The 22,261-nt window shown below is 40.7% G+C and overlaps 2 protein-coding genes across 2 annotated transcripts; one reads left to right on the top strand and one right to left on the bottom strand.

The window, feature by feature from the left end:
* Nucleotides 1-6,182: 6,182 nt before the first annotated feature.
* Nucleotides 6,183-13,568, bottom strand: LOC107194387 (organic solute transporter alpha-like protein). The gene is made up of 6 exons (XM_015584007.1): nucleotides 13,478-13,568; nucleotides 10,694-10,889; nucleotides 8,555-8,786; nucleotides 8,144-8,300; nucleotides 7,220-7,360; nucleotides 6,183-6,367 (listed from the first exon to the last, which is right to left on the bottom strand). Exons 1-6 carry the CDS (start codon nucleotides 13,566-13,568, stop codon nucleotides 6,183-6,185), a joined length of 1,002 nt encoding a protein of 333 aa, XP_015439493.1.
* A 2,054-nt stretch (nucleotides 13,569-15,622) lies between these two features.
* On the top strand, nucleotides 15,623-21,157 carry LOC107194436 (cell wall protein DAN4). Its single transcript, XM_015584058.1, has 3 exons — nucleotides 15,623-15,668; nucleotides 18,066-20,142; nucleotides 20,856-21,157. The coding sequence occupies exons 1-3, from the start codon at nucleotides 15,666-15,668 to the stop codon at nucleotides 21,155-21,157; spliced, it is 2,382 nt and encodes a 793-aa protein (XP_015439544.1). The 5' UTR covers nucleotides 15,623-15,665.
* Nucleotides 21,158-22,261: the final 1,104 nt, after the last annotated feature.

The raw sequence follows: 22,261 nt of genomic DNA, 5'->3' as shown, positions 1-22,261 counted from the left end.
TGGAAGTATCGAATACCTGTACTCGAAGTGTCTTTCTCATTACACCAAACGACGTATAAAGAACAAGGGCCTTGATTAAACCTGCCGCATGGTTCGCCGACGATGCGAACAGCCTCGTTCGCGGGCAAGGTAACGGCATAATAAAATACCAAACGCTCGATCAACCACGAAAACTCCTCTAAAAAAGCGTTCCACATACGAGATCAAGTAAGAATAAAGCCACAGTGTAACGAGCGTGAAGGGTGTTTCACCCCTACCTTCGGGTCGTGTGTGTCTGCGATTCGAAGGGATTTTATTTTCCACCCCTTAAACCGATCCCGTGTAGCCACGAGGGCCGAAAGAAACTGTTAAATCTATTACACGTTCGAGTTCTCGATCGTGATCACGGTCCCCGAAGAAAAAGGACCGGCCACCAAAAGGAGAATAATGGAGAATCGGAGGAAGATAAAAATGGCGGAGGGGAAAAAAGGGGGGGAAGCAAAGAGGACGGAGTTCGTTTTGTAGGTTCGGTCGGGCCCAGGTCTCAGGTAGGTAAGCGTGGACCCTCAAATCGCTCAAAAAAATTAGGGGGCCCTACGCGGTGTACACTGGTCTGTGTCGTGTAACGTCCCCCTCGTCGCGCCTTCAGATAACCGTTTACGGTCTCCCCCTTATGGTCGAGCCCAGGCAAGAAACCGATTCGTGGATGGAAATCGCGATCGCGCCCATAACGATCTTAACGACCAATATTTAAAGGAGAATCGCCTCGACTCCGTCACCTCAAATATTTATGTTCTCGGACTTAGTCTTTTGCAAACGCGTCATCCGTGAGTAAACGAGTTATCGATTATCTAAGGAAATCACTCTTCCGTCTTGAGAACATTGAGGGGATTATCGCGAGGTAATCCGTAGGAAAGTTAGCGAAGCATGGATGAAATCGTGGCTTCGGTTTGTTCGTAATCGATGTCTCGCGATGCTTTCAGATAACGTTAATCCCGTTTAAGTGACTAGCGGGACAACGCGGAGAAATCCTCGATTGATTTAAGCCCGACATGAAAACGGTCGGAAAGTCGCGGACACGTTTCGAGGATCAGTCTTTGGAGGGAACGTTTATAATCTTAATTGAATCGGACGCGTGTGTAAGCTTCTTTTACGGTTAAGGGAGCGCGTTGACGCCTCTCGTGGCCTAGTTAGGAGGATTTTCGGGGAAAATGGAACAGGAAACGAAGCGTGACTTAAAGAATGGTAGTATGCATAAGTAGTGAAGGTCTATTTTTTATTCCACGCGAGTGCAGTGTATTCAAGACGTCCGATAAATTGTATGAACTTTCTTTTTTTTTACGTTAGAAGAAATCTGCTACTTAGGAGGGCTCAATTGTCAAGTATGTTTTATCTATTAGTAATCGAATTATTGGAGCCGCTTGCAAAAATTGATTATAATACGATTTTAACTGTTGTTTTTTATAATTACGTAAGTTAAGTTTAATTTGTTTTTGTGCATTTTTAGTTGGAAATTATTTATTAAAAATTATCCAGTTCAAAAATCTTGATATTGTGAGTTTATTTCTACTGAAACACAAAAAAACATATTTTTTCTACTTTGGCTCCAGTAATTTGATCACCTCACTGTAATTTATAAGGAGCAATGGTTTCAGTTCTGCCATTGCAGAAATTCCAAGAAAAAGATATATTGTGGGAATATTATAATGGCTAAAAATAGTTATCTATACTAAATAGTTAGAAGACTAAACGCTTCTCAGTTCGATACAATTGAGAAAATGCAAAGGTACATTCGATATACCTTTAGAATGGTCCAATTTATATCTGTATAGTTCCACTAAAGACATGGAATACTATGAAGAGTGCGAAAGATAACTCTTATCTAAGGACAACAGCGAATATATATCCTTTAAGATCAGAGATTTGCGTTCAGTGGACTTTATTTCATTATCTCTTCTTCCAGTAGATCTTCGTACGTTATGCTCTCTACAGTTCTAAGAGGAATTCTATATTTGGCCACATGAGACAAAAACACTTAAGATTTCTGGACACGGTTATCGGAATATTAATATCCGGCGCCCTTAGTCAACGAAAAACCCCGACGACAATCGATCGTCCACGGTGGAAACATGGAACGAGAAAAATCGGCGTGCCACTTCGAACGTTAAGGGGACATTTCCTGATCCTCGACGGTGATAATTCTTTCCGACGTCGACGCTTCGGGCGGACACCTACAGTCCAGGAACGTCTTCGGATTACAGGGTTTGTTTCGCCACTCCTGGCCTACCCGGCTCTGTTTTCTTTGAGTCGTAAAATTTGAGATGTTTTGGTACGTTTCTAAACTGGACATTATTCAAACTGAAATACATTCGAATTAAACAACTCCCATTTTAGTTTATCTTAATCCTATTTTTCTCTATATGATCGTATTTATCTCTAATAAGAAGAAATAAGCACATTTGATTACATTTGTTAGTATTTTCCACAAGAATAGAATAATGTGGGCATTCAGGTGTATATAATATCGACTGTCTCCTCCATTCCTCCAATTTTGACAAAAATATCACAACAATAAAATCCCAGGATGTTTAAATATCATGACACCAACTAAGCTGTTCCGTCGTAGACCGAAACGACGGTTATACAGTCAGACGATACCGTTACTTTTTATTATTTTATTCCTTTTTTTTTCAGTCAATTTATATATTTTGCAAGACCGACCCTTTGCAATTTTAATTTCGTTAACACAAAGAGAATAATAGACAAAAGAAGCGAACATTTGGTCTGCAGTCCGCCACATGCGCTCGGTAACCTGGGACCCATCCGCGCCGGGCCTTACCGGGGCGCGCTGACTCGCAGACAATATAATCATAAAACCCTACCGTTGAGAGACTCGAAAATTCGTCGCGGTCAACTCGCACCGCGACCACGTGCGCGATATTTTCCTGACGTCCGCTTCGCCCTGAAGGAGAGGTATTCCACCTCCGCGTCGCGTGAAAAACCCGAGAAATTTGCCTTCCCCTTCAGGGCATCACCAATAAGGAGGCGAGTTTTGGTCACGCCTTCATCAAACTTTGAGGAAGCGCGACGTCACACGAAACTCGAACAGACAGTCGAAAAGATACACACAGTCGAAAAGATACATACAGTCGAAAAGATACATTCAGTCGAAAACATTCAATAGAAAACACTCGTTCGCAAACACTCGTTCGCAAAACATACTCGTTACGACTAGAGTCACACGGACTCAATTCATTCGCATTAACTCGCAATCGAACAATCATTCGACAACATTCGCATCACGATTCGCCAGCTCCAACGGTCGAGCAATTATTCGTTTTTCTCACTAAAGAAATTGAAACAGTTGCCTAAAATTAATTTGGCGGGCAACAGTTCGCAACCGGACGCGTACCACGACGGTCGAGCCTGGAATTTACAACTCCAGGCGGATTCGAAAGAGAAATCCACGCGGACGGACGCGACAAAGCAAATACGAATTGATTTAGAAAAAAATATAGTATAATTCCCATTGAAATTACAATTACGTAAAAAATGAAGTACATGAAACAACTTACGTAATTCACTCAAATTATAATGAAATCTAGATCCTGATCCTCCAACATATACCGTACCATCAACAACAAAATACCGCGATTATTAAAGCATGAAATTGTAATTCGATTTATTTATTTTTTTCTATGATCCCTGATTCAAAAAACATTTCAAAGAAGCGATTGCATGCCTCGATCTCATTCGGGACAACAAAATAGCTCAAAGTTCGACGGCGTTAAGCTTCCAGCCCACTTTCCTCGCTCGCCCTCGGGGGGCGATTCGCCCGAAATCCACGGAACCGGGGCCAGTTTCTTTTTTTCATTGGCAAACGATGTAAAGGTGAAGTCATGCACCTTGGCCATCGGGTCCGTGGACCGACGCATCTGCGTTAAAGAATTCATTGGCCCCGTAAATGGGCTTTTTAAGGGCAGCCGCCATGCACGATCCGCCGCTTTAATGTTGATTTTTTGACTTAACGCTTCGCTACCGTCGCGTCCTCGCGAGCAATTCCGTTCAGCTGCACGTGTGTCAATATCCTTTAACGGTCGCTGCGCCTTACACGCAATAAATTATTTATAAACGAAACCTGGAGAATCGTATTGAGACCGTGCACGCCTGGATCCGGTGTATTTAAGGTTCGACGTTCGATCAACCGTTTTGCAAAACGATTTCGAGCGATCTTCCCTATCTGTTCCCTTTGTTCAAAGAAACTTCTATTCGAATCTGGTCACACGAATATACAGGGTGAGTCAATAAGAACTACTATCTAAAATAACTCGTTACTTATTGGGTGTAACAGAAAACGTTTTAATGAATTATCTAGCATTTTAATGGATATCATATTTTTTTTTAGATATCAGGGTGAAATTGATATTTTTTAAGATCAATGCATCTTTTTTTTAATACCATGTTCTTGTCGATGAAACGTCGATTCGAGAGAATTACGAGAGAAAAGCCGTGAAATTACGCCGGACACGCAAAGAAAAAAAAATCAAATTGTATCCATTCGATGTGTTCTTCAAAATGCTACATAATTCATTAAAACGTTTTCTGATACAACCAATAGACGAGTTATTTTAGATAGCAATTATCATTGACTCACTCTTTATATGCTTTTTCTATTTCTCACGATCCTGATATCCAGAGACATTATAATAATTATAACAACGCAGGTTTCGAATGGTAAGTTCCATCAGTGTTCGTGAAAGAAAAACTCACTCTAACCCATTATTTTAAGACGATTACGCACCAAAGATAATTACACGTCACAGAGGGCTCCTATAGTTGCGACGTAAGGACACGGTTTTTTTCTTAACGATCCACCTCGAGAGCGGGGCTTCGCCGGAGAGGCACTTCGCCTCTCTTCACGAAAAACTCGAGGGTCCATCCAGGCCCCCATCCTTTTCCGTTCTCGTAAGAGCGAGCATAGGCTGCAAGTCATTTGGCCGGGCATCCGTTGTGATTTGTCAGCCACCACGCGATGCGATAATGCGTCGTGACGGGTGCTCCGTCGACGTATGGTTGTCTTCATCGCCGGGACGACAGCTCCCGCGCCGTCCCGGAGACTTCGACGCGTGGTCGTGACTGCGGTAGGCCGAGCCAGTCGTTTATAGCAGCGCGATGAAGTTAGTGCAATCCGTGATAGCACTTAAGGGGACATTCTAACTTTGACGAGACGTCGAGTGTATGTCGAATACTGTTGTTTTTGTACTGCTTTATGATGCTTGAAACATTCAGAGGATCGTTTCGAAACGGTTCACATTAACGGTTTCTTAATAAGTAGCTTAGGTACTACCTGTTTTGATGGATCTTCAATGTGTTAAAATGGTTTTCAATCACTAGATTGTAGATGCCATTTTCCATACACAAAAAGAAAATAGAATTTACGTGACTTAAATGTTTATCTAAAATTATATTTTGTTATTATTTAAAAACTTGTATTTCACGGATCATTTTACGGATATCGGTTACAGCCGGGAGTTAGAGGCGAAAGGGTTGAAAAGTGTAAAGTTTTGTAGAATGAGGATGAATATTATTTAAACATAGTACTGGCTGTCGAATTTCTTAAAAATAAGTATTGAATGTTATGCAAAGAATTTGAGAATTTGAAAAGATTTACTTATTGGTGCACTTAATAATTGAATTTTTGTTAATCTGTGATTCTAGTCATCTTTTGTTCTAGATAAAATTGTTTCTAATGACCACACGGTTGTTGCAGTCGAATCCAAGCGTGATCAGTAAGAAAATGTTACTTAGTTTTATTAATTATTATAATAAGTACCCACAAGTGGGTAACGCGTTCCGTAACTAAAATTTGGTAGAAAAGTCTTTCACTATACCCTAATCAGTGCTTCCCCCGAGTTACAGGTAGTTAAGAAATGGTACGACTACAAATGCAATTGCATCGATTCACTTTCCTCGACGCACAATCTACAACCTCCTATCTGTCCACGAAACAAGTAGTACTGTTTCCTTAGTAAAGGCAGAACGACGACGATCATTGATACAAGATCGACGTTAATTGGTCGTTTCCACGAACATTCCCTAATGGTCCGAGCATGATCGATTCAATTCTGATTTCCGTTCTCTTCGTTGGTCGATTAATTGGATGTTTGGAACGACGCCAAACTTAGAAGCGAAATCCATGGAGGTCAATGGGGTTGCTTGTCGGCCTCGTTGTTATTCGTCGGGTTCACTTGTGCCACAGCCTTGTCTTTCGGCCGATCTGTCGCCTCGACAGTCGTGTTCTCCTCCTTTTCCAGCTCCACGTAATAAACGTGCCTCGCCGCGTAGCAGAGCAACAGCATCTCGATTAGCATCAGGGCATTGTAGGTAACTGAAATCGGACGGGAGAAAGTAACAGTTCTTGTCCGGCTTTTATCTCCGCGGGTATGGAAATGTTACGGAGGGTCGACCGGTTCCCTTTTACGTGTTACCTTTCGTCTAGTGGCCCGGGGAATATGAAATTAGAACTCAAGAGTCAACGGTACCACTAGATCGCTGAGAATCGACAATTATACGTTGGAAGATCGACATTGATCGTTGGACGTTAATATTTGAAATTAAAAATTAAAAATTGAAATAGCCTGGAGGGTTTGAAATTAGAATTTAAATATCAACTGCACCATTAGAACGCTGATAATTGAAAATTATACATTGCAAGATTGACATTGATCGTTTAAAATTAGCAGATTAAATGTTTGAAATTAAAAATTAAAAATTGGAATAGCTCAAAAGTTGTGAAATTAAAATTTAAATATTAACGGTAACACTGGAATGCTGAGAATTGACAATTATTCGTTGAAAGATCGATATTGATAATTGAATATTGGCAAGGTATACATTTGAACTTCAAAATAAAAAATTGGGAATCCAGAAATTCAAATTCGAGGTATAACATTAATTGTTTAAGCGTACAAATTGAAGCGAAAAAGGAATCTTCTCTCCATATAGAAGATCAAAAGTAAAGTGGCGTTGAAATCGAAATGGCGAAGAGTGAAAAGAGTATTCCGGAACGATAACCGCAGGTTTATCGACGAATCCCGTCCGAGTATTACGTGCAAACGGTCAATAATGGCACCCTATTAAAATATGAAAAGATTGAAAAGGAGGTTCGTGGCTGGATGTCCGCTTATTATTATTATTATCCGTTTCTTTGAGCCGCGAAAAAAAAGGCAGAGAATTTTACCATTCGCATAGATTTGAGGTGTAATTGGCGGATTACATGGAAACAGGCCCGTTTGCGGCAAACTCTTCACAATGAACGCCTGCAGCTTCGAAAACAGCAGCACCATCTGGGACACCGTTGCTCGGTGGTGGAGTTTCGCCTCTGTGAAAATGACCGCGGGGTCAGAAGCGTATATATCCATTAACACTATGGGGGCGTGGGACAATGGGCGGAGGGGAGTTTTCAAGAACCATGGAAATTGCTTCCTGTCGCGTTACTTGTGTGGTCTCTCTGTATAATCGTTTAGCATTTAGTCGCCGGGATTTCTGTTTCTTGCTTTCTCCGCTTTGATGCCTTCGGAATGACGATGCCTTTCGAATATTTAACGAACGGAATCGAATTTTCATTCTGTATGCACACGCTGGTCGCTTTCCTTTGATCGTGAAAAATGGACGTTACAGAATACTTTACGATTCTGTATAAATAGTCACTCGAAACAGGCGTAGATAAATTGTTTTTCACGACCTTGATTATAATATTTTAATCCGAGAAATTGTATAACATACATTTTCAATGCTGGAATTTAGTTTATAGATATTAATCTTGTATTTATTTTACTTTTATTGTAGTGGTGGACGTTTGTCTGTAATAACTTTAATTATTTAAGTTCCGAATGTCCGTGACGACTGAAATGTTTTGGAAAAAAGGGGGGTCGTCAACGATTCTTCGAAGAATAAAATTGCGAGCAGCATTTCGTTCAAGCGGATCGAAAATACCGCCGACCGAACGAGCGAGGCGGACAAAGCGAAGGGTAAACGTACGGGTAACGCAGAAAATTGCTTTGCGGTCGCGTGTTTTGAATAATTTCGTACGGCCGCGCGGAGATAGCAGGAACAGATTATGCAGTCAGATCCTTCCTCTTAATTAAGCATACACGATTTTTACCTGGAGCGACTTCCTGCAGACTCTTCACGGTAATGGTCAGACCATATATTCCGAGAAGTATGCTGGTCACAGTGAACGGCTGCAGCCAGACGCCATATTGTGTCGCGAAGCTTGGCTCTTGGATCGACAGAAAAAGCAACGTGCAACAGGTTAAGGTCTGAAAACAATAAAAACGACATTAAAAATATTTCTCTACAAAAAATATAAAGAATTAAATTAAATAACCCACAGTTTCTTGAAGTAAGGGCAGAGAAAAGCTTTTTCGAAATAGAAATGTCTAAAAGGAATACAAACTGTTTCCCAGGGAAATCTCTCCTAGAGTTAACGACCCAAAACAGACATTTTTCCGCAGAAAGAAAGGCCCGAATTAGGCGTCGAAAGGAACAAGTCAGCGGAAAAAGAAGAAATAACCTGGATAATAGGAAGCTGTAGGACTAGCAGCCGGAGCCAGGATAAATTGGCCTCGGTCATTTCGAGTTCCGGAAAGGGCAGACAGGGCCAGCAGCAACAGGGGCCGACTCGCAGCAATAATGCCGGCGACTTCGTGACTCTTTTGCGGCCGATGTACACCAGCAACAGATATAGCCGGTACAGGGCTGTCATTAAGAAAATTTGAGTGACCGTCTCCGACAGCAGTTGAGACCTGAAACAAAAAAAATATTAAAAGGAGTATCAGTGTGCAATCAGATCGGTGGATCGATATCCGAAAACTTTTCGACTGATCGGGGTACGAAGTGGTTCCTATGTAATTTTGAACGTACAATCTGTATACAGTTCAATTTCGAAGATTGAAATTCTGAGACTCTTCTGGTCACCAGGTTGCTGAATGTTCCTCTACAATTTCAAGTGTACAATCAATGTGCAATCATCATCCGAAGATTACAACTCTGGAAGTTTATAGGTCATCGGGGTTCAAAGTAAATCCTATGTGACCTTACGTGTACCATCAATGTGCGATTAACTTCTGAAGATTAAACTTCTGGAATTTCTTCAGTCATCAGGACATAAAATGCTCCCTATACAGTTTGAAGTGTACAATCATAAAGATTACGACGCTGGAATTTTTTAGGTCACCAAAGTTCAAAGTAAACCCTATGTAACCTTACTTATAACATCAACTGTGCGATCAATTTCTAAAAACTGAACTTCTGGGACTTCCAAGACCATCGGAGCCTAAAATGCTGTCTGTATAATTTAGAACGAAAAATTACAATTCTTCAAACATTTACAATTCCGAAACGACCGAAACCTTCTTGGCCCCTGTACAATCTTGTGGGTACAATCAGTATATAGTGGACATCTGGAAATTAAAATTCTGAAATTGTTTAGACCATCAGGGCACAAAATGCACCCTGCACCACCCTCAAGCACTTTTTGTATGCGCAGAAGCTACTCAACAAAAAAAAAATGGAATTATTCGAGATGAAGTCCCGTTTGTTTCGCGGCCAGAATATTTAAATAAAAAACCACCTGGAAAAGATACACGTCGAAAATATCAATGGGGTGCTTCGCGACGATGGAATTTTCGTGTCACTGTCCCGCCGTCGTCGTTCGGGTTATCGGCGGAACCGATCAAATTTTGGGCATCAGCTGCGCAGGCGTGACACGGGGCCCAGGGATAGGGACCTATCTCGGGAAATCAAGATCATTAGTCGCGCGGTCCCGAGTTTCTTCGTACTGTTTTTCAGGGTCGTTAAAAACTGTCTCAAAGGTACAACCCCCTTTGTCTCGGGGTCCCACGCGACATTTGATCGCGTTTCCGCTTTTTCTCGCGGGTCCACCCTTAAGTGGATTTTCTGGTTTACTTCATTGCCGACGCTTCGTTGCCTTCCGTGTCGAGAGCGAACCCGTCTTATCGACTTTTTACATTCTTCTTCGAAGGCTTATCGAATCTGTTTCGCCGACCCTCGTGAATTTTAAAGCAATTTGAAAGTTTTCAATCTCGTATTTATTATGTAATAGAATATTATTTTATACATCGATAGCGTACGTTAATGTTTCAATAAAATATTCTGAATGCAGGCTCAATAATATTTTTACACTTTTATGATTGTTGTTTTTATAACATAGTCTCCGAAAATATAAATCTGTACAAATAACAGGTTGTATATGAATGAATTCTCCGGACTCAATCAATATCAGTAACACAAATATCAACAGGTGACTTAAAAATGGGCATCTAAAGTTAGAAAATAAACGTATATATAATTTCAACTCTAGGAACTGACGTTCCACGTTAAACAATCTATGTATAACATTTACCTTCACGCTTTATCAGGGACATTACATAATATTTATTCCGTCGTCTACAGCCTTCAAACATTATTTACCGTGATAAAGAATCGAGAAACCTGTCACTGATCTAGATCGTAGGTGATCGATGCGCGTTGGCTTTAATATCGATTAAGGGACTGAGGTTTTGTATTGTTGAATCCTTACGCGACATGTTTGGCATACATATAGAAAAATTATTACAGACTGTATGGTCTAAAATTACGAATAGGACTTATAAGGAAAATCGATGTTGATTACCATGAATCTGTGGCTTACCTTGGTATCCCCATCGCTGTAAGGCTACAGACACTGGCGACTGGATATACCATAAGAATCATAATACTGTTGATTTCATAGAACCTCGATTCCTTTTGGTAAAGTATATTGTGGCAAGCATCTACGGCGAAGTACAATGTTAGAGTGGACAATACGGTGCCGATACTTAAGAAACTTATACCAAAGGCGCCTAAACCTGAAAAAAATATACGAAATAAATATATAATTCAATGATCGATTAAACATTTACTAGAGACTAGGTAAAGAAAATGATTTACTGATCCGATGCACGATATCCTTGTTGACTCAGAATGTGACTGACAATGAGATACGTGAGGAATTCCGAACGACATTAGAATAATATTTATTCTACCGCTACTGTTTATTTGAATTCTGATAATCGTCCCAGGAATATCTATCGAGTTAAGTAAATCGCGGAAGCTAGGCTACGGATGGTAGATTACAGGTAAAAAATGAAGGTGAACGTATTCATGGTTTGTAAAAGTTGTCTGTTATGTATGGATCAGAGAGTGTAGCCACCGAAGGAAGTTTAACAATGGTTTTATGGATTGTATAACATTCTATGTACATAATCTTTCCATCGTAACAGTGCAAAATAAAGTAGAAACCGTATTAAACCGCCATAAAAGTGTTATTTTATTGTCACTTGTGTAATTACATGAAGTATTAGAAGTGAAATGAATTAATTAAAGTGAAATGAACAAATACAGTAGTAATTTTTACTCATTCAAAATATAAATAATTAAAATACTGTCTTCATTAATATACATATATGAACTCTGGAACTGGTGAAATGGATTAAAATGGACATTGTGGCTCAGGTTGCAGCCAATCAACATAACGGGTCTCATATTTAGCTACCAGGTTTCTCATTTACGTTACGAAATCATTTCTTTGGCGGACAGGTTGCATCACCTGGATTGCAAAACCCAGTATTAGAGAAACGCGGCGTAACAAATTGTACAATACTTTATTTTTCTCGAACAGTAGTCTGGAAGTGAATACTTCCTTCGTAGGATTAAATATCTAGGCTGGGAAAATTGTTTGGCAATCTAAAAGGGATGAGATTGTTTAACAAACTCGGTTCAAATCATTTCATCTGTCGACGAAAAATGTCTGTACATGTATACTTATATACTACATGAATCTCATTTCAACGAACCCCAATTACGTTGACATGCAAATTTCATCGTCAGGCACATCAAAGTAAGCGAGATAAAAATTCTCCCGATAATGTATTCTATGCATTTGCTTGTCAGATGTTGTCGCATCGTTGCAACGGCTCGTCAGTGTCGCGACAGAAGATTGCCTTGTCCAACATTCTCTCCTCCGAGGGCAAAAATGTACCCTTGTTAAAAAATTCATCGCGGCGGATTGATTCCCGCCATGTAAAGATCACTTAACGCGAACAAAGTGGTTACAGTGTTATAAAATCTCGTGCGGAGACGTGTTCATCAAAACGAAAAAGGCTTTAATTCGGCAATTTTTAATCCGCGAACACGCCGCCTGATGATATTCATTTATTCTATGGTAGCGGCACTTCTTTTTTTTTCGTTACTTCCACGGGTGAAAGCCCTCGTAATCGCGTCCCAAAGTCTATCCTCGATGCAAATACGAAACCAGTTTCGAGAGGTTCCGTTTAAAGAAGGTTCCACGTCGAGAATTTCGATTTAAAGTCAAATTACACTTCCACCTTTTTCCCGCCATTCGATAATTACGAAAAATATCTGCTTTCGACTCCTGAATCGGAAAAAGTTACGCGTTACCATTCCGAACTTTCACGAGTAGAAGGATTGTAATTATTTCTCTACTGGAAAAAGTTCTCGAAATGCACGGTTATTATTTTTAGGTTGCGCAACCGCTGTTTTCGAGGAAGTACAACGCGTTTCGCGTTAAGCACACACAGGCTGAACCGTACGAGTTACGAAGTTGGGGCAGGACTTTCACCGAGACGCGCTTGCGTCTGCGCATGCTCCGTAAATCGGAGCACTCGAATGGGCCCTGACAGAGATTGCACAGAGGCTGTTATCGGTAATTGGATAATGGATTGTTCTACAGTAATAATAATATAAATTTATAGTAATAATAATATAAATTTTGACAGTAGTGTCGAGATAGTAGCACACGTATTTATTAGTTCGGGACCACCATATACATGGAACGGTACTCGTACAGTGGTGGCCCAGAATGTTTCGTACTGTACTTTCTAGCAACGATGACTGTAACGCCAATGTGTGACCATTGTAACGCATTCTTCGATCTATCGTAGCTATTGACGAACACTATTATAAAGACAAGTGCCATTTAAGGACTGTGTGACTGGACTGCATGATTTTATGCACTTCAAACTTGTATAGTAAACACAGTAAACATAAAATCTTGTTAAACGATCTTATTTTGTATATGGTCTCTTCTTGTTTATTCGTATTACATGGTAGCTTCTTATTTATCAAATGGTCCCTTCTTAGTTACTTTTATTAAATGGTAGCTTCTTATTCATTCTCGAAAAACGCAAGTTTACATTCGTACATAAAAGACATTTTTCATAAAGGATCATTGAATCGGTTGACAAGCATTTTTTAGAGCATCAACATCCACTTGTCACTATAAAATTTCATGAATGGTGAACAACATATTGACGAAGCGTCACTCAATCTGTCACTGTCATAAAGAAGCTGATCTCGAGAAGAACAACATCCGAAGGAAGAAATTTTGTGCTCGATGAATGAAACTCGAATGAAAGTAAAATGGCAACTGACTCACTCTCTATGTGTTCCATCGCCGAGGGCACATAATCATGGTTACAGGTGAGGTTCCTGAAGGAGTTTCCAAAAGTCTCGATTTCAACCGACATCCTCGCTGCGCTCTGGAGCCCTTTCGACGCGTTACCGTGTGGCTCCCCGAGCGTTCCTTTTTTTCACCTTCGTGATCGTGTTCTCGGTCCGACAACACTCACAAAACGGGGAGAAACGAGCTCTCGGCGGTCTAGAGTGTTTTAAAAACGACGGGAGAACAGCGGTGGCCACCTTAGCCGGCGAGCAGTGAGAGTGAGTCCCCACTTTTACCGCTGCTGGATCACGGTGTTGTAACGGATCGGTGGAAGAATCAATATTAACGCGATTAGACCTCTGTCTTCGATATGTATTCTGTTTTTCCTCTATTGTACAAATAAAACCGTAATAATTTTTCTTTCGTTCTTACGTGGAGGACGATGGCCGATAAATCGCAGCAGAGTTGCGGAATTGATCGCATGTGAATCTTCTTTTACCCTTTCTTTACAGCTTTCTTTATAGATTCGTGGAATTATGCTCGTTAGTCATCGTATGCGTGAAAGTTCTGAAATGAATTAGAGAATGGAAGATTCTATTTGGCGATAATTGGCTTGTTTGATTTCTTTGTTCTTTCAAGGAAGTGAGAAACGAGTCTTCATCGAGAATAATTTATGTTAACGAAGTAATCGTTGTTGACGAAAAGAAATTAATTGTTTATGTGACAGGAATGGAAAATGTGGTGAAAGAAGATTGTAAGTGGTTGCGGTGATCGGTTGAGCGGGGATTTCTCTTGAGGTAACCTACCGGTAGATGGTGCGGTTCTATCCACCGAGTCTGTGCCGTCTGACGATACATACTGTAACACAACAGATGATTTAAACATTTATTGTACATACTGAAAAAAGTGTGGAAAATTAATCGTTTAACGAATCAATCGTAACAACTCTTTGCTGTACTTCCACCCTATTTTCATGAATTTTGGTTTAAAACTAGATTTACAAGTACCGAATCGATGGTAAACTAAATTGTATTATATATATGTATTGATGTTTGTAATATATAATACAACAGAATATAGTATAATGTAAAATGTATCACAAATGAAAAGTTAATGTAGATTCCGACAAAAGCACCATGATTTCAGTAATTGTAAAACAGGAATCTTGAAATCCGCCCTTTTAACGAGTTTGGTTGTTCTGGGGTTAAATCTTTGTTTCTAAAATTAGTTAAATCTTTGTAGTTCAATTTTCATTTCTAATTTAAATTCTGTTAATCTCTTCATTCAGGTTACTACAGAATTCTTATTATCATTCAGTGATCATTCGATCACATTTTTTATCTGTCATTCCTGACTGGAATCTTTTCACTTTACAATATAATTCAGAAATACCTAATTCCACGTAATTCAAGAATAACGCGATCTTCACTAAACAAAGCAACGTTCGATCTAGACACTAGGGTCTCCACAATTAGACAGCATCAAGACCTCCCTCTGCGTCTCATTTACATCTAAAAAATCATAACAATCACGATCCATTAAATTGTATCGTCAGTTTAAAATACGACAAAAGTATATGAAAATATCTTCAAGATTTCAGAAATTATTTCCCTAAACAAAATTGTTTACTTTTATGCTCCAAAGGGGTCGCTTATTTTTCGTTATATAACACTATAACAAATATACGGAAATTCTAAGTGGAAAATACAAAAAATCATAAGAAAAATCTGCCCATTCTCCAAAAGTTAATAATTCGGTACATAATGTCTTATCCACCATGGACACGTCTTCTTCCCGATTCAGCGCGCGAACGATCAACTGGTGGGAAACGTCCGTCAAATCGAGGATCGACGAGCGGTTCCGTTCCCGTTGCACTTTCTTTCTCCTTGAACTTGAAAAATTGCCCGGGCTCTCCATTTCGTATCAGCCTGGCCGAAGAAAGCGGGGTGCATCGATCGTCCCGTCGCCGGATGCTGTTTATGGCGCCGAAAACCGCCTGGGACACAGAGAAAGGACACCCCGGAGGGGCCGTGCACCTGAGGAAACGAACAGATGAACCGAGCCGCCGTTGCACGAGGACAGTCGAGGTGAAATAAGCGGGTAAGATAGAGAGAGAGTTCGAAAGTAGGCCTTCGTCGTTCAGTCAGTAGTCAACTGCGTCCCCAGACGATCGGTCGCCGTGATGGTAAGTTCTCGCCGGGTGTCATCGTTCCGACGTTTCTACGTCCTTGCGAAAAATCGACGATCCATGTTCGATGTCCACGAAAATTGCATCAAGGCGGAAAAATTGTAACGGTGTTGTCACGTGTCGTCGACGCGTGGTTTTTGGTAGAGAAGTGAATTTGTTCGTGGAGAGATAGGAAAGTTTAGTCTTGTCCGGTGGTGAGTAGCCTCGCAGTCACTTGGTTACGGGCGAAGGAAGAAAACGATTGAGACGTTAGTGACTCGAGAGATTTAATCACTGGGTAATTTGTACCGGGATCGTTGATTTGTCGTGACGCTCGTAACTGGTGGTGTTTCTCTGTGAAAGTAGAAATTGAGAATGTGGAGGAATTATAATGGGGTTTCGTGCGAGGACTTTTTCTTGGGATTGTGCGAATGGATTTTTTGAGGAGTGCTTGCGTCTGTATTATTTTGTATCTTGTGCTTTATTGGTCTGTTATTTATTTAACTGAATATAATTGCGGTATAATTCGTACTGCGTTTTTGTTTAGTGTGAAACAAGGGCGTTATAACTGTTATTATAAAAATTGATAGAAGAGTAGCGACTTCAAGAAATGAATAAGACAATCTAAATGCTTTTCGTTCGTGACAGTTTCTTCTGAAAATTAGTGCTTCGTTACATCTCAACGAGCATATGAAAATTAAGTATCTTAAAAATTGATCGAGGTTTAAACTGACAAAATAGTGATTCGAAGTAAGATCAAAATTTCGGAACGACGAAGTAATTTTTCAATCGACACCTCGGAAGTGGCACACGGATTGCAGAATCGTGGCGCGGTCCGCGTGAAACGGGTCACGTCGTCGAAGACGAAAGTGACTTTCGTTTTCGTGGATCGTTATCGTGAATCGTTCACCGTGTCCGACGTTCGCGGACGTTAAACATAATAACGGAACGATCACGAGCTAATAAAATCCGGATAAACTTCTTGTTCCTGTTTTCACCACGATAAAATTCGATTCGCGAAGACACGCTCGTTGTGGCTCTTCTAATCCAGGTTCCAAGTCAGCCGGAAAATAGCAGTAATTCCAAGTGGTCAGGACATTAATTTCAGTAAAATCGAATAGAAAGTCTTCCCCGACCATCCCCGGAAGACAGACACGGAATAAAGACCAGAGTACAAAACACGGCCAGTTTTGTAATTCGCGTTGTAGCATTATTGGTTACTTAATCTCTCGATCGATATTAGAATCGATTGGGGTCACGGGACTGAACAGCACGGCAGTACATACGTTGCAAAATGCAGCTACGATTGCAGTAATTTCCTTTTAATAATTATTTCGCGGCCGTAGTAACGGGTCTGTCAGGAAATCTTAGATATCACCGTCACGCGACTGTATTTCACGTCCTCCGGGGTCAGATCTTAATAATTTCTTCGCTGAAATGAAGATATAACCGCTTTGCAAAATTGAAATTTGCACTTTGCTTCGCTGGGGTCCTTTACCACGAACAAAAAAAAAAAGGAACATTCAGCACAGATAAACAAGCTGGACTTTCTCGTTCGGTCAATTCAGTCAAGGATACAACACGGGAACTGGTTAATGAATATGAAAGAGCCTAGATCGGTCTTTTCTAGATTTTCTGCCGGATAAGCGTTATGCATCTTACGCAAAACGACTGTCCTAAATCGGTTGGTCCTTGGCAGATCGATCTTTCATCGTGATAAATGTTTTTTTACAACTTCTGGTGAAGAACCTCCGGTGGATGTAAACCAATAAAAAGTTGTGAAAGATTGCATGTAATCATTCATCAACCTTGAGGATCTAGAAACGATTTTCTTTTTTACTGAAACGTGGATGGGTGAATCACACAGGTGACGCAAATTCGTGAGAATGAGGGTCAGATTTGCGTCGAGTGAATCGGAAGTAAACACGTAAAAATCGACGAAAGTGTCAGTGGGTCGTCGAAGATTCCGTTAGAATTTAGGCTAGGATGGTAACGATTATAGCTGTGACGTGTTTCCACTTTCACGGAATCTTGGGCTCTGAATTTATACCTCGATAAAATCTTCATTACCATAAATCATTCGATTACCGAGAAATAGGGTTAAACCTATCATGTATAACGATCACAATATTTTCAACGCCTGTGACAACATTATTTATAGATAGTTTCTGTAAAACAATATTCAAAGTACCTCCATAGCTTAGGTTAATACAAAAACACTTAAATTTTTTAAAATTGGACTTAGTAAATGTTTAAAAAAATAAGATAATATTACCGAAGAAAGAAATAGAAACTTAAATGCCTATTATCACTAAAATTCCAGTTAACTTAATACGAAACTGAAGAGTATGATTTACCAGTAAATTAGATTCCAGCTGTTCTCACAGCAGCCAATTCTGATGATTGTCTGTGCAGCTCGCGGTTTTCTGTCTGCTGCTCGTCCTCGGCCTAGGTCACTGCCAGGACAATGATCTCCCGTCGAAAATCGAGATCGAGAGCTCGATTAACCGCACGATCGAAGAAGTGGAACGTCAGCTTCGCGAAGACCCCAGACTGCCCAGGTTGACGCGTCAGGAGATAGTAAAGTTCCTTCAGAACATTACGTCTCAGGATATAAAGGGTCTCAAGGACAAAGAGCAGGTGGAGAAGGCTAGGAAGTTGTACCAGAGGGCGTTGATGGTTGTTCTGCCCTACAACGTCGAGGAATCGAATGAAAACTTGAATGATCTGTACACGAAGCCACCAATGGTCCAAATGATTCCAGATTTGTTAAAATCGGAAAACAAGGCTAAAATCAGCGACGACGAAAGCAGAAAGGAGGCTATTATCGATCTATCCACTTTATCCACTGCTGAGAATCTGGTACCAACTCGAAACTCCCATAAAACGATTTTGAAAGACCCACTATCCACCACCGCGAAGGGACAGTACAAAAATCACCGGGAGACTTACTCGGAAGTGCGTACGAAGGCACCTTTAAAGGAGACGCTGAAACTGGACACCGCACCGGTTAGGTTCACCTTCAACCTCGAGAATCTCCAGAAGAACGAGTTTACGACCGAGAAGACGACGACAACCAGGTATCCAGTTTACAGGAATAACGGGAATAAGCATTCGGATTTGGACATTGTCTACAGCACTAGCGTAACCGAGGAACCTACCACGAAGTCAGCGTCCAAGGAGATTACCATCGATCTAGGACAGTCTACGACTAATCATAATGTCCTGACATCGAATCAGTGGCGTTATTATGCACCACCGAGTACCACTTTGAAGCCAACCATGCCGTCCAAGTTCGACAAGGTCCCATTTTTGCCTACCATTAACGCAGACCCTGAAGATCCTTTTACCGAGATCTCCACCAGAAAATCAGAAGTAGTTTCTATGGATTCGAAGACTGCAGAAGCATTAGTTATGAACACCGAAAGGCCAACAGCTCTATTTGTGACACCTATGTCGACAGAAACGTCCCCTAAGGTGAAGTACAGTTCGACTTACTCTGTCCACTCTGCAGGATTTCGAGCATCCACGTCTACGACTACTACCACTACCACTTCGATGCCTATGAGACCCGAGGTGATGGATCTTTTGGCTTCTATCGGTCTGAGTCCAGATAATAGTAGCAATGTGGAGGATGTCTACAAGAAGAACAAGGACATTCTCGAGAATAAATCCCAAATTCTTGATACGAATGGTGTGATACCGGATACAGTATCGGGTCTAACTTCGACTGGTCCCAATCCCGTGTCGATTCTCAGTCAGAACACCTTCGAGAGTCCAGGCTCGCAGATAAAAAAAGGCGTGCAGAATCTCACGCCCGATGTACAGCTGCTGTTCCAGAGATTTGGTCTCCAATCCCCGAAACTTGACCAATCGACCACCACTACCGAGAAGACAATCATTAATTTCAATCAATACACAAACTTCAAGCCTCTGCCTACGTCCAGCGTGAAAGACCAAGGGATGAGGGAGTTCTTGGCGCGGTTTGGGTTAGGGGTCGGCGAGAGCAGGAGCCAGAAGTCGATGAAACATACGACGGAAACTCCCTCGATGATCGAGGTTGTTCCAGGTAACATGAAAGGCATCCTGGAGAACATGGGATTGATATCCAATTCTCGCAAGCCAACGAAATTTGCACCAAAGAAGACAGATGACATGGAGTCTACAGAGACGACCAAGTTCCACGTGTTCAAGCCGCACGAAGTGAACGTGGACGACGAAAAGCAAAGGATCAAGATCAACGAGCTCTTAGATACAGTAAAACTGGTCCAGGAAGGTAAAGTTGATATTCAGAATGTTAAAAAGGTGGCGAACGATTTGTTAGAGACCACCAAGACGCTGAAGGACGGACCTGATCCTCTGAAGCTGGAAGAGATCCTCAAGACATACAACGAAGACATCAGGAACGAGATTAAGAGGCAACAGGAGCCGGAGACCACCACTGCTGAGACGACCACGGAACAAACGACTCTACCTTCGATCGCTACGACTGGTATTAAGAAATTTCTGATATACCTTTTGGGAGGATCGGAGTTCTGGGTTAAGAGGATCATTCAGGGGCTAACCAAACTTCGGGATGCACTAACGAACATGTATAACAGATTCAGACGTGGATCTGGTTGACTCATTGGTAACTTTTGGGATCGTAAAATCTTGGCCTTGAACATCTATGTCTTTCTTTTTTTTCATTAGCCTTATGTTTCTCTTTCGTTCTAGCTTCGTGACCCTGAAACAACTGGAAGACGCAACTCAACGCTATCTTTTCTATTGACTCTTTCTCTTCATTACGTATATGCAATTTTCCTTTCCCGTGGAGTTTCACTTTCATAAGAAGACAAAGTTTACTTCTCTTAAATTAAAGAGATTGATATCAACTCGAGTCACTTTCTCCTCTTTTTACGTTCATCGCTAATAATGTGAAATAGACACCATTCAAGGCTCTTCCCAGGGTTTCTATCCGTGACTAACAGCCGTGTGGAAACCATTAACGCATTTTGTTCACACCTATCGCGTTCTATCTCCGCTTCATTGTATAATATCATCTCAAGGAGACTTGAATGCATGGGTTCAATCACCTTTCGATCGGTTTGTCTTTCGGTTCTGATATCTTTTCAAATGGGTTTCTGTACTGATCAATTAAAGCAGAGCGGTTTCGACAGTTCGAAAGATATTGAACAAACGGTTCGTGATGAAACTTGCCAACAGAGACGGCAGACGCGACGACAGATTCGGCGAAAGCGGCATCTGATCAAAATGGCGCCACCACGACACCTGCGGCTGGGGTGTCTTCGACGTCCACGAACCTGATGGCGTTGGAGGAGTCTTTTGGAGGGACGACCAGCGTGCCGGACACATCTTTGCCACCAAGAAGGAAGAGTGGTCTATACTTCCTGGTCGACTGGAACACGTTCCTCGAGGTTGGCGAGGACGACAAGGAGAAGATCAATCTGAGGTTCCAGCCGAAAGTTGGCGATCGGACGAGATTCCTGCCAGTGACTGTACCTTAACGTTTGACTATAGGGTCTTGCACAGAAAGGTGAAACTGATGTAATAATGGATACAGTAATAGGTAAATGTATTGCATAGAAGAAGTTTTGAATGAGTATTTCAAAAGTAGGGATATTTCATATTGTCAAATTGAAATTACAGTTACGACTTGGTGGTTTTTTATAGACTTACGGTATATGTTGTGCATGTAAAAAGTGTTGAACATGGGTATAATAGTTTTGTTTAAACGATAATGGTAATCGTTAAACTATATTCTATTTATCGCTCAATAATGTAATTTATTGGAATCAGTCGGCGTTAGGTATACTTAATTAGCGTAACTAGACTCGTTGGGAATTGATGTAGTGGTGGACATTATTTTAATAATATGTAAATAGAATACTGAGGTAAGGTCAGACCATAAATTCTTATATATATTTTTTTAGAATTCTGTGTTGTAACAAGGGTAATAGTTCGTTTATGATAAATTCGTGACACACTTTTCTCTGAGAAAAATAACGATACACAAGTATCTACGTGTGTACTATTACAGTAAGAACCAGCTTCTGTTGAAAAATGTTAAAAAATTTATAACTGATGTTGAACTATTAATACATTCGATACAAAATTACAAACGAATTTATGACTTAATGACACATCACCAAGAATTTATAAAAAATTATAATTAGGTGGGCGAATGTTTATGCATTTTTGGCACATTCGAGCCTGCGAAACGTTAAACTTTAATAAAGTCTATGTTCAGGAGATTGTTAATCCAATATTAACAGAAGAGACAGGTTTCTTATAAATTTCTAAATTGGCCTCTAAACGTCCGATTTTGCGTAAACATCTGCTATCCACTTATGATACAGAGTTATTTATATACCTGTTATTTGTAATTGTTTTGTACAAAGTGTTGAATAAAAACCTTTTTTTGCGAAGGGAACGGCCGGGCTAGCATTGTTTGACCCAGATACGTGTGAAAGTGTGCAATCAGCACATACGAAGTTGTACAAGACGATCAATTAATAAATTATTCAGGAAAGAAAGTACCATGTAAATTGAAAAATCAAACGGAAACCAATTAAAACTCATATCCACTACGATAACTAGGCTAAAGTTCT

Source organism: Dufourea novaeangliae, unplaced genomic scaffold (assembly GCF_001272555.1).
Source record: "Dufourea novaeangliae isolate 0120121106 unplaced genomic scaffold, ASM127255v1 scaffold39, whole genome shotgun sequence".
NCBI lineage: Eukaryota > Metazoa > Arthropoda > Insecta > Hymenoptera > Halictidae > Dufourea > Dufourea novaeangliae.
This window is presented reverse-complemented; position numbering and strand designations above follow the sequence as displayed.

Coding starts and splice junctions, on each gene's coding strand:
- LOC107194436 (XM_015584058.1), top strand. Junction 20,143..20,855: donor ACCTTCGATCGCTACGACTG/GTATTAAGAAAT, acceptor ACTTGCCAACAG/AGACGGCAGACGCGACGACA.
- LOC107194387 (XM_015584007.1), bottom strand. CDS start 13,568: ATGTCGGTTGAAATCGAGACTTTTGGAAACTCCTTCAGGAACCTCACC. Junction 8,787..10,693: donor ACAGCGATGGGGATACCAAG/GTAAGCCACAGA, acceptor TTTTTGTTTCAG/GTCTCAACTGCTGTCGGAGA. Junction 7,361..8,143: donor TCTGCAGGAAGTCGCTCCAG/GTAAAAATCGTG, acceptor TCATTTTCACAG/AGGCGAAACTCCACCACCGA.